At 41.6% G+C, this 13,150-nt stretch overlaps 1 protein-coding gene across 4 annotated transcripts in view; it reads right to left on the minus strand.

Annotated features, from left to right (window-relative positions):
* ULK4 (unc-51 like kinase 4) overlaps positions 1–13,150 on the minus strand; it is a 592,979-nt gene that overhangs the window by 191,292 nt on the left and 388,537 nt on the right. For all 4 annotated transcript variants that reach the window (XM_087870115.1, XM_045798163.2, XM_045798161.2 and 1 more), the window contains one exon: positions 7,786–7,952. In XM_087870115.1, the coding sequence (XP_087726241.1) occupies positions 7,786–7,952 (167 nt within the window). The remainder of the gene's footprint in view (positions 1–7,785; positions 7,953–13,150) is intronic.

A 13,150-nucleotide genomic window follows, 5' to 3' on the forward strand; every position in this document is an offset into this window, starting at 1 on the left:
GGAATCAGCCTGAGACGCAGGATGATGCATCTGGATCTCTACAAATGAACATCTCCAGCGCTGAGTATTGAGGTACCAAGAGGGGAGCTGTAAACCGTGCACAGATATCGGAAGATAAAAGGAAGGGGGAGGGAGCCGCCGCGTTTGGGCGCCGGGAAGCGGCAGCCACCTGCACGGGGGAGCGGGGCGGACTCACAGAGGGCACCCTCGAGAGAGCGGACTGAGACCGGTGAGCCGTGAACGCGGGCGCCACCAGGCATCTCCCGGAACACCGGAATCCCGGTGTGCTCACGGGATCCAGACTGAGACCGGGAACTCCCGGAGCACGCGCGGGGAGGCTGGCGGCTGGCGGGCCACCTGCACGGGGGAGCGGGCGGACTCGCGGTCGGCACCCGCGAAACAGCAGACTGAGACCCTGAACCGGGTGCGCGCGCCACCAGGCTTCTCACAAAACTCCGGAATCGAGGTGTGCTCACAGGGCATAGACTGAGACCTGGAGACCCGGGAGCGCGCAGGGCGGCCGGTGGCTGGCGGCATTAGAAACACAAAGGACAGAGACGCGCCGGCCCTGGAAGTGAGGGCAGGGACGCCGAGTTGGGGCGCACATCCCGGGACGCTGCAGGGTTAAGCAGCACCAACAGTAATAGAGTTAAAGTGGCCAGAACATCAGTGGAGAACGGGCCGCAATCCCTCTGTTCTGTGACAATGCAGCCTCTGCTGCTCTGACTCTCAGAAGAGGCATAGCCGGCCGCCAGGGAAAGCCGCCAGAGAACAAAAGCCTGGAAATACCGGCTCAGAGAGTGCCCATCCCCATCCCCCCTCGCAGGGGACACGGAGACTCTAACCAAACAGGCTTGCCTGAGTATCGGCGCGGCAGGCCCCTCCCCCAGAACACAGAAGGCAGGCTGAAAAATCAAGAAGCCCACAACCCGAGGCGCCTGGGTGGCGCAGTCATTGAGCGCCTGTCTCCGGCTCAGGGCGTGATCCCGGCGTTCCGGAAAGGAGTCCCTCATCGGGCTCCTCCGCTGGGAGCCTGCTTCTTCCTCACCCACTCCCCGGCTTCTGTTCCGTTCTTGCTGTCTGTCTCCCTCTCTCAGATAAGTAAATAAATAAAATCTTTAAAGAAGAAGCCCACATCTCTAAGATCCCTATAAAACAAGGGGCACGGCCTGGGACCCAGTCAATAATTTGGGCTCTGGACAACCCCGCAACCTCCCCTCATTAGAATGACAAGAAGGAGAAGCCCCCCCCCCCAGCAAAGAAAAGACAGTGAGTCAGTGGCCTCTGCCACAGAAGTAACGGATATGGATGTAACCAAATTATCAGAAATGGAATTCAGAGTAACAATGGTCAAGATAATGAGTAGACTTGAAAAAAGTATTCAGGAAAATGTTACTGAGAATATAGAATCCCTAAGGGCGGAAATGAGAGCGAATTTGACAGAAATTAAAAATTCTATGAGCCAAATGCAGGCAAAACTAGAGGCTCTGACGGCCAGGGTCACCGAAGCGGAGGAAAGGGTTAGTGAATTGGAGGATGGGTTAATAGAGGAAAAAATAAAAATAGAAGATGGTCTTAAAAAAATCCACGCCCACGAATGTTGGCTACGGGAGATTACTGACTCAACGAAACGATCCAATGTTAGAATCATCGGCATCCCCGAGGGGGTGGAGAAAAACAGAGGTCTAGAAGAGATATTTGAACAAATTGTAGCTGAAAACTTCCCTAATCTAGCAAGGGAAACAAAAATTCATGTCCAAGAGGCAGAGAGGACCCCTCCCAAGCTCAACCATGACAGACCTACACCACGTCACGTCATAGTGCAACTCGCAAATATGAGATCCAAGGATACAGTATTGAAAGCGGCCAGGGCAAAGAAATTTCTCACGTACCAAGGCAAAGGCATCAGAATTACGTCAGACCTGTCTACACAGACCTGGAATGAGAGAAAGGGTTGGGGGAGCATTTTTAAAGCTCTTTCAGAGAAAAACATGCAGCCAAGGATCCTTTATCCAGCAAGGCTGTCATTCAGAATTGATGGAGAAATAAAGACATTTCAGAATCGACAGTCACTAGCCAATTTCGTAACCACGAAACCAGCCCTACAGGAGGTATTACGGGGGGGTTCTATAAAAGTAAAAAGGCCCCAAGAGTGATACAAAACAGAAAGTCACAGCCAATACAAACAAAGACTTTGCTGACAACATGGCAGAATTAAAAGCATATCTCTCAGTACTCAGCCTTAACATTAATGGTTTAAATTCTTGCTTTAAACGCCACAGGGTTGCAGATTGGATAAAAAGAAATGACCCATCCATTTGCTGTCTACAAGAGACTCATTTCGAACCCAAAGATGCATTCAGACTGAGAGTAAGGGGATGGAGTACCATCTTTCACGCAAATGGACCTCAAAAGAAAGCTGGGGTAGCAATTCTCATATCAGATAAACTGGATTTTAAACTACAGACTATAGTTAGAGATGCAGAAGGGCACTATATTATTCTTAAAGGAAGTATGCAACAAGTGGATATGACAATTATAAATATATATGCCCCCAACAGGGGAGCAGCAAGATACACAAGCCAACTCTTAACCAGAATAAAGAGACATATAGATAAAAATACATTAATAGTAGGGGACCTCAACACTCCACTCTCAGAAATAGACAGAACACCCTGGCAAAAACTAAGCAAAGAATCAAAGGCTTTGAATGCCATACTCGACGAGTTGGACCTCTTAGATATATATAGAACACTACACCCCAGAACCAAAGAATACTCATTCTATTCTAATGCCCATGCAACATTTTCAAGAATAGACCATGTTCTGGGACACAAAACAGGTCTCAGCCGATACCAAAAGATTGAAATTATCCCCTGCATATTCTCAGACCACAACGCTCTGAAATTGGAACTCAACCACAAGGAAAAATTTGGAAGAAACTCAAACACTTGGAGACTAAGAACCATCCGGCTCAGGAATGACTCGATAAACCAGGAAATCAAAAATCAAATTAAACAATTTATGGAGACCAATGAGAATGAAAATACAACAGTCCAAAACCTATGGGATACTGCAAAGGCAGTCCTAAGGGGGAAATACATAGCCATCCAAGCCTCACTCAAAAGAATAGAAAAATCTAAAATGCAGTTTTTATATTCTCACCTCAAGAAGCTGGAACAGCAACAGAGGGACAGGCCTAATCCACGCACGAGGAAGCAGTTGACCAAAATTAAAGCTGAAATCAATCAAGCAGAAACCAGAAGTACAGTAGAGCAGATCAACAGGACTAGAAGCTGGTTCTTGGAGAGAATCAATAAAATTGACAGACCACTGGCAAGACTTATCCAAAAGAAAAGAGAAAGGACCCAGATTATTAAAATCATGAATGAAAAAGGAGAGGTCACGACGAACACTATTGAAATTGGAAGGCTTATTAGAAATTTTTATCAACAGCTATATGCCAATAAACTAAGCAATCTGGAAGAGATAGAATCCTTCCTGGAAACCTATAAACTACCAAGATTGAAACAGGAAGAAATTGATTTCTTAAACATGCCAATTAATTATGAAGAAATTGAGTCAGTGATAAACAACCTTCCAAATAACAAAACTCCAGGCCCGGACGGTTTTCCTGGGGAATTCTACCAAACATTCAAAGAAGAAATAATACCTATTCTCCTAAAGCTATTTCAAAAAATAGAAACAGAAGGAAAGCTACCAAACTCATTCTATGAGGCCAATATTACCTTGATCCCCAAACCAGGCAAAGACCCCCTCAAAAAGGAGAATTACAGACCGATTTCCCTAATGAATATGGACGCCAAAATCCTCAACAAGATACTTGCTAATAGAATCCAACAGTTCATTAAAAGGATTATCCACCACGATCAAGTGGGATTCATACCTGGGATGCAAGCGTGGTTCAATATTCGCAAATCAATCAGCGTGATACATCATATCAACAAGAAAAGACTCAAGAACCATATGATCCTCTCAATCGATGCCGAAAAAGCATTTGACAAAATACAGCATCCTTTCCTGATTAAAACCCTTCAGAGTGTAGGAATAGAAGGTACATTTCTCAATCTCATAAAAGCCATCTATGAAAAGCCTACTGCAAATATTATTCTCAATGGGGAAAAGCTGGAAGCCTTTCCCTTAAGATCAGGAACACGACAAGGATGCCCACTCTCGCCACTATTATTCAACATAGTACTAGAAGTCCTTGCAACAGCAATCAGACAACAAAAAGGGATCAAAGGTATTCAAATCGGCAAAGAAGAAGTCAAAATGTCTCTCTTCACAGATGACATGATACTCTATATGGAAAACCCAAAAGAAGCCACTCCCAAACTATTAGATGTTATAGAACAATTCAGTAACGTGGCGGGATACAAAATCAATGCTCAGAAATCAGTTGCATTTCTGTACACGAATAACGAGAACGAAGAAAGAGAAATTAGGGAATCCATCCCATTTACAATAGCACCAAAAACCATACGTTACCTTGGAATTAACTTAACCAGAGACGTAAAGGACCTTTATTCTAGAAACTATAAATCACTCTTAAAAGACATTGAGGAAGACATAAAAAGATGGAAAGATATTCCATGCTCATGGATCGGAAGAATTAACATAGTTAAAATGTCCATGCTACCCAGAGCAATCTACACTTTAAATGCTATCCCGATCAAAATACCGAGAACGTTTTTCAAAGAACTGGAACAAATAGTCCTTAAATTTGTATGGAACCAGAAAAGACCCCGAATCTCCAAGGAACTGTTGAAAAGGAAAAACAAAGCTGGGGGCATCACAATGCCGGATTTCGAGCTGTACTAAAAAGCTGTGATCACAAAGACAGCATGGTACTGGCACAAAAACAGACACATAGACCAATGGAACAGAATAGAGAGCCCAGAAATGGACCCTCAGCTCTTTGGGCAACTAATATTTGATAAAGCAGGAAAAAACATCCGGTGGGAAAAAGACAGTCTCTTCAATAAATGGTGCTGGGAAAATTGGACAGCCTCATGCAAAAGAATGAAACTTGACCACTATCTCACACCATACACAAAAATAAACTCCAAATGGATGAAAGACCTCGATGTGAGACAGGAATCCATCAAAATTCTAGAGGAGAACATAGGCAGCAACCTCTACGACATCGGCCAAAGCAACCTTTTTCATGATACATCCCCAAAGGCAAGAGAAACAAAAGATAAAATGAATTTATGGGACTTCATCAAGATTAAAAGTTTCTGCACAGCCAAGGAAACAGTCAGAAAAACTAAGAGGCAGCCCACGGAATGGGAGAAGATATTTGCAAATGACACTACAGATAAAAGACTGGTATCCAAGATCTACAAAGAACTTCTCAAACTCAATACACGAGAAACAAATAAATCAAAAAATGGGCAGAAGATATGAACAGACACTTTTCCAATGAAGACATACAAATGGCTAACAGACACATGAAAAAATGTTCAAAATCATTAGCCATCAAGGAAATTCAAATCAAAACCACACTGAGATACCACCTTACGCCAGTCAGAATGGCAAAAATAGACAAGGCAAGAAACAACAATTGTTGGAGAGGACGTGGAGAAAGGGGATCCCTCCTACATTGTTGGTGGGAATGCAAGTTGGTACAGCCACTCTGGAAAACAGTGTGGAGGTCCCTTAAAAAGTTAAAAATTGAGCTACCCTATGATCCAGCCATTGCGCTACTGGGTGTTTACCCCAAAGATACAGACGTAGTGAAGAGAAGGGCCATATGCACCCCAATGTTCATAGCAGCAATGTCCACAATAGCTAAATCGTGGAAGGAGCCGAGATGCCCTGCAACAGATGACTGGATTAAGAAGTTGTGGTCCATATATACAATGGAGTATTACTCAGCTATCAAAAAGAACGATTTCTCAACATTTGCTACAACATGGACGGCACTGGAGGAGATAATGCTAAGTGAAATAAGTCAAGCAGAGAAAGACAACTATCATATGATTTCTCTCATCTATGGAACATAAGAACTAGAATGATCAGTAGGGGAAGAAAGGGATAAAGAAAGGGGGGGTAATCAGAAGGGGGAATGAAACATGAGAGACTATGGACTATGAGAAACAAACTGAGGGCTACAGAGGGGAGGGGGGTGGGGGAATGGGATAGACCGGTGATGGGTAGTAAGGAGGGCACATATTGCATGGTGCACTGGGTGTTATACACAACTAATGAATCATCGAGCCTTACATCGAAAACCGGGGATGTACTGTATGGTGACTAACATAATATAATAAAAAATCATTATAAAAAAAAATTTTTTTAAAAAACAGAATTAGAAAATATTTTGTATTAAGGAGTTTTCTTTTAAACATCCTTGAATATCTCTCTAAATCACTTGTAATAAAAGGATTTCTATTGTTCTGGAATTTTTTAGCTTCTGATCCTTTTTATCTACAATCTACAAAACATAATCTTTTACAGATTGATATCATCAAAGCATCTTACTTATCGATGGAGCCTTGAAGAATTACCTAAAACCACTGTCAAAACTGAAATAAGAAACAACGTTCTCTGAAAAAAAAAAACACTAGAAAAGAGAGGGAAAGCAAAGAGAAATCCATAACTCAGATTGCATAATTACTTAACAGTACTCTGTTAGCTTGCAATTCTTAGAGATGAGCAAGTAAAAACAATCAGGCAGTTTGAAGGCCACTTCCATCTACTGGCTTTACAAGTTTGGGTTAAACACTAACTATCATGTTTACTAAGGGGATCTTGGAATTATTTATTAAACCACACTAGACAAGCTAAACACTTGACCAGCTCAAGTGGGGATAAAAGATACCATTTATCAGAATGATGAATAACAGAGACTAAACCAGAGTCTAGGGAATCATTCTTGGCTCTGCTACTCTGACCCTGGCAAGGTATCAGACAGTTTGGTTTCAACTTCAGCTTCTCCGAGCCAGGATGCTACCGCTTAATGTATGTATCTCTTGCAATTTTACCAGGATTTTAAATATAGCAATGAATTCATATTGGCTGTGTGCTTTCACATAATCTAAGTATCAACAGACTCAGCTGGCTAAATGAAATAGGCATGTGGGGGTACCTAACACCCAACACAGAAAGTACTCAATAAACCCGCACCCCCTTCCTTCCTTACAGCATGACGCGAAGTAAATCCAGGTTACAGTTTGGGATGAATTGACTTTTCCATAGCCATTCAACACGCTTCTGTTCCTCAAAAACTGTCTTGCAATTTTATGTTATTGGTCATTTAAGAGAAAGTGAGAAAATCTGTGTGTTGTACATATACGTATGTGTGTGTTCCTATTTATATACAAACGTGTGTGTGTGTGTGTGTGCGCACGTGTGTGTGTTTGCCTAAAATCTCAATCCATTGTCCACAGCAAGCTCATTTGTCCTGTTGAGGGTAGGCTGGAGCGCCATCTCCAGACAGGAAAGATGGCACATCGCTGGGCGGGCCTTCAGGTGCCTATAAGGCAAACGATCTCCTCCTCCATCAGGAGACTTCCCCAGCTAGCTCTCGGCAAGCGTTTCCTTAGGCCTCTCCTGCTTTCCTTTCAGATTGTGTGATCACATTATGTGTCCTTGACATTGGTCATCCCAAGATGGCTTATCTCATAGTCTCTCTCTGTAGAATCATATGTTCTTTTTCAAAAATTAAGACTCATTAGAGGAAGACCAGAAAGGAGAGAATGAAAGAGAAGGGTGACGTGGTGTTGGGTTGTTCAAGACCCGGGAGGAGAGGCCCTGTACCTGCAGAGCCAGCCGAACGACACTGGACGTGTAGGTCAGCATGCCGTGCAGAATATCGAGCAGGGAGAAGAGCAGCGCAGCCGCTGTCTCGTTGTTGTTCTTATTGTCCACATCCAAGCACAGTGTGGCGGTTTCAGTGAACAGGTCACAGACATGGCGGACCAGTCCTGCGGGTAAAAAGGAGAAGGGTACAACATGTCTTGTAAATTACAAAATAACGTGTCACATAAACCCAACAGAGCAGGCATGTGTATTCTATGTTGCATAAACTCAAAGCAGTCCTTCAACTGTACTCGTACCAGATACCCTCAGGCATGTTTTTAAAAATGCAGGTTTCTAGGCCTCACTCCTGGAGTCTGCTCAGGACCCTGGGACTTGTTACATAAGCTCCCAGGTGACTTGATGCAAAGGTTCCCCAAATTACACTTAGAGAAACGCGATCCTACGTGAACAGGCTCACAAGAACAGAGGGCTCCCTGACACTGGAAGAAAACCTGTTACATATGAACATACTGTCCCCAGGTTCTCTGAAGTTCAGTTCTTCACAATGGACCCAGGGGACCCAAGGATCTAGAAGTAATCGGGTCATTCCAAGAGGATAAAACAATGAAGCATTTTTTTTTCCACACGCATTCCAAAAAAAAAAAAAATTGAAATGTAAGATCAACTATGATTTTAACAAATCTGATATTTAGAAATTTCCAGGTTCTATCATTTTGTCTCTGCAAACCTCATATTAAATTAACAGTGCAGTTGGTTTTCAACTTTGAATTTGATGTAGTCTGTCACAAAAAACACATTTTCACAAGTAGGGGCATTATTATTTATAATTAAGTTGGCATTTTTATGATACTATTATGTAGCATTACTCTTTGAATTCACAAAAATGATTCAGATGTAAACGTGGTGAAAATACAACACACAGTGTTACAAACCTAAAATGGTGAAGGACCTTTGGCATCAGTGATCGTCTGAATGCTCTAGAAAAACTGAATCTTTAGAAATAAATATTTTACACAGCAGAGGGTGGGAGGAAGCATGGTAAGGAGCTGTATAGTAAGCTGGACTTTATTGGTGTTGCAATCAGTCCATTTGTCCCTAGTTTTCAGATGATCAACTAGATGGAAACTCTGCCAGGCACAGCCAGCCAAGCTTTAGTACCTCTTCCAAACGATGCCATCGTCCCTTCCAGTAAAGCAATTTAGTTCTCCTAGACAAGTGCAGAGTAATTCTTAGGCTTCAAAAGTAATTAATTTTGTCACTAAAGGCAGAGAGAAACCAAAACTATAGAGGTCTCCAAGTTGTACACCTTGTGGCAAAGAGTGGTACAAGTCACAAAGCCGAAGATACACACACTTGAAGAGGAGGTAAACTGTTGGCAAAATTGATCTATGACAAGGTCTGATTGCACATATCCTCAACGACACACAGTATAGAAGAGCAATTACTATGACATGTACATGACACCAGAAGGCATTCTCGTCTGAGTCGGGCAGCATCACTCATTCGCATGCCATGAATCAGCACTTCGGCATTCAGGAGCTGCAGACAGGGCAGAAGGACTTCAAAACACAGTGTTTGGTAAATACATGCTGCAAGAGGTTTTCCTTTGGGGGTTTAGGATTACTTTGTGACACATCACACCGACGGTCAAAGTGCAGAAGGGTGAGAACTATGCGAACAGAAGAGAAGGACGTGGCTCTTCAGAGGGGGAGGTGGACCCCCGGATACCCCTCGACACGCAGCTTGACTCAGACTAAACAGCTGGCGAGCAACAGTGAGCGATCTTCCCAATCTTCATGCAGTCTTCAAGGAAAGAGTGCAAACAAGGAATGGAATGGGATCCCCGCTGGGACGGAAAGTCTTTCCAGCCCGCTATGTGAAAAAGCAGGCAACAAAGGCCAAGCTCTGACCTGACACACTGAAGTCACCAGCTGTCAGGAAAGGTGCTCATAGGAGATTAGAAATGATGCATGACACAAAATATTTCTCCACAGCAGTGATAACGCCAGCAAGCTCATTAGTATGATGTCAAGTGGCCTATTCTCGGCCATATATTCTGTGCTCTTCATGGCTAGAACTTTCACTTCAGGGTCAAAATACACGTTTTTCTCATTTAAACTTTTCATTATGAAAACAAAGAAAGTCACAAGACAGTTCTGTAAAAGGAACCCCCACCACTTTCTTCAATAATTATCAACACTTTCGCCCATCTTTGTTTAATCTATCCCCATTTTTTTTTTTAGGATTTTAAAGTAAATAACAGACATCATCTTATTTCTCCTGTAAATACTTCTGTATAGTCTAACAGATAAAGGTTGTTTTTTTAAAAACATTATTACTACTTAATAAAATGAAACTTATTTAATATAGGCAATACGCAGCCTATGTTCAAAACTCAACTGTTTCAAAACTGTCTTTTTAAGGATTAGTTTGTTGAAATCAGGATACAAACCAGGTCCACACATTCCATTTGGTTGCAGACCTTACATCTCCTTTAATGTCTAACAGTCTTTCTTCCCCAGCAATTTTCATGCCATTTATTTTTGGAGAAGTTAGAACTTTGTTTTCCTGTAGATTTTCTTGTGGTGTTTTTCCTGTATCCCTGTATTTCCTGAAAAATGGTAGTTGTAGTGACTAGAGACTCCATTTAATTCAGGTTCAATTATTATGGCAATAATACTTGGGACTGGGTCTCTACATGTCCTGTTGCATCATACCTGGAAGGATACACTGTCTAGCTGTTCTACACTTAACAATGTTAAAATTGATCAGGTTCAGGGATTGTCAGCCCAACCATTCATTATAAAATTCAACATCAAATGTTACCTACTAAGGACTACCATCTAGTCCCACATTTCATTAGATAAGGGCAATATAGTAAGTTTCAAATTCTATCATTCCTTCTGCATTTTTTCAGCTTGTTTTCTTCTATAAAGAATCTTCTTGGGGTGCCTCGGTGGCTCAGTGGTTAAGCATCTGCCTTTGGTTCAGGTCATGATCCTGGGGTACTAGGATGAGCCCCCACATAGGGCTCCCTGCTCAGTGGGAAGCCTGCTTCTCCTTCTCCCTCCGTCCCTCCCCTGCTCCTGCACTCTCACTCACTGTCTCTGAAATAAGGAAGGAAGGATTAGGAAGGATTAGGAAGGAAGGAAGGAAGGAAGGAAGGAAGGAAGGAAGGAAGGAAGGAAAAGAAAGAAAGAAAGAAAGAAAGAAAGAAAGAAAGAAAGAAAGAAAGAAAGAAAGAAAGGAAGGAAGAAAAAGAGAGGGGGGGAGGAGTCTTCTTTTATCAACTATTTGGTTATCATAAAATATGGTTTGTAAAGGAAAGGCAGGATATGTGTTTGATAAATGTTTCTTTGTTGTCATTTACTGGTTTTCGGAACAATGATTTTGGAGTATTAGTGATTACCAAATGTGACTAATGGAGGAGAGGGTGGGGAAGATAAAAGTTACCAAAAGTTACTAATGAGTTCATTTTGTGGCATCATTGTGAATACAGTGGATTTTTATAGAATACATTTTATGAATTTCAATGGATTCAATCCTTTTTTTTTTTTTAAGTGTCCAACTTGTTTCCATCTTTGGCTAGTGACAGCCCCTTAAAAGTGTCCTCGCCACTGCTATTATATGTCTCAAGTTCATCTTCAGAATTCCTGCATCAAACATATTAAATAAAATGAATTTTATTTTAAAAAATTAAAAAAAAATTCCTGTCTCAGACTGGGCATTAACTACTTCTCCAAGAAGCCCTGGGTCCTTTAAGAAGAGATCATATTTGGAAACCATGGTCTGAGCACTAAGGATGCTCATGCTGCTGGTCATTGATTCAGTGGACAGAGGTAACAAGTATACACCAAAAGAGAAGAATAATGACTTTATGCAATACTTCCACTTTCAGGGTCCAGAAATGGACCACATATATATGGTCACATAAAGTGCAACAAGTGAATTCTTTACCAAAAAAAAAAAAAATTCTTTTCAACAAAAGGGGGTGGAAAAACTGAGTATCCATATGGGGAAAAGGATCCTTGCCACGACATCATATGATATGCAAAACTAGTTTCATGTGAATCACAGATCTGCACATAAAAACTAAAACTGTAAAGGTTCTAGAATAAGATATAAGAGAAGATCTTTGTAACTAGGAGGCAGGCACGATTTCTAAGGTCCCAAAATTTGGATCATTTAAAAATTGGTAAATTAAACATCACAAAATTAAATATTTACAACATCTATACCTAATAAAGAACTTATATGCAGAATACACAAACAGTTCCTACAACTCAATAATAAAAAGGCAATCAATTTTAAAGATGGGTAAAAAATTTAAACAGTCCGTTCCCAAAAGATATATGTCAATAAGCACATGAAAAATGTTCAATATCATTAGTCATGAGCAAAATGCAAATTAAAACCACAATGAGATACTACCACACACAAACAGGAATAATTATAATGAAAAAAGCTGACATCACCAAATGTTGGCAAGGATGTGGAGTGACCAGTACTCATATACACTGCTGATGGGAAATAGTTGCAGTTTTTATAAATTTAAATATATAGTTAGTATATTGCCTAGCAATTCCACTCCTAGGTATTTACCCAAGTAAATGAAAACCTATATCCACAGAAAGACTCATTAGACCTTTATTCAAAATAGCCCTAAGCTAGAGACAGCCCAGGTGTCCATCAAGAGGAGAATGGGCGAATACATTAAGATATATTCATACAATGGAATACTAGTCAGCAATAAAAAGAAATGAGCCACTGAATCCCACAAGGACAGGGGTGGATCTCAAAAAGGATGCTGAGAGATAGACCCCAGGAACAGGTGTATAAACTCAGTGGTATGAATAAGATTCTGAAAAAAATGTCTATGTTGATTGAGATCAGAACAGGAGTTGCCTCTAGGGAAGGGACAGGATGGAACCTTCTAGAGTGATGGAAATCTTCCATACTTTAACAGTTGTACTGGGATGATAACAGCATTTACTGAGCACTGCTCTGTGTCCAAGCCTTTACTTGGCTTTTTACATTTAATACCTCACCTGAATTCTATAACAGCTCTGTGAGGCAGATGCTGATATCTCCATTTTATATAAGCAAAAAAAAGGCTCAAGTAACAAGTACTCAAGTAACAAGTTCAAGGTCACAGAGTTAAGTACAAGTCACAGAAGTGATTTGAACCCATGTATAACTCCAAAGTCCTTGATGTACTTTTGTCAATATCGTAGAGCCTCTTGGACCAACCAGTGGGGAACTGAGAGCAGAAGACCAATGAGTAGGCCACTGAGGTCCTGCCATAACCATGTGGTGGTGGGGAGCAAGGACGAAGGCAGACACATCACTAAAGAAATGTGAT

The sequence above is a fragment of the Ursus americanus genome, chromosome 20, assembly GCF_024610735.1.
Source record: "Ursus americanus isolate L20-20 chromosome 20, mUrsAme1.1.p, whole genome shotgun sequence".
Classification (NCBI taxonomy): Eukaryota; Metazoa; Chordata; class Mammalia; order Carnivora; family Ursidae; genus Ursus; species Ursus americanus.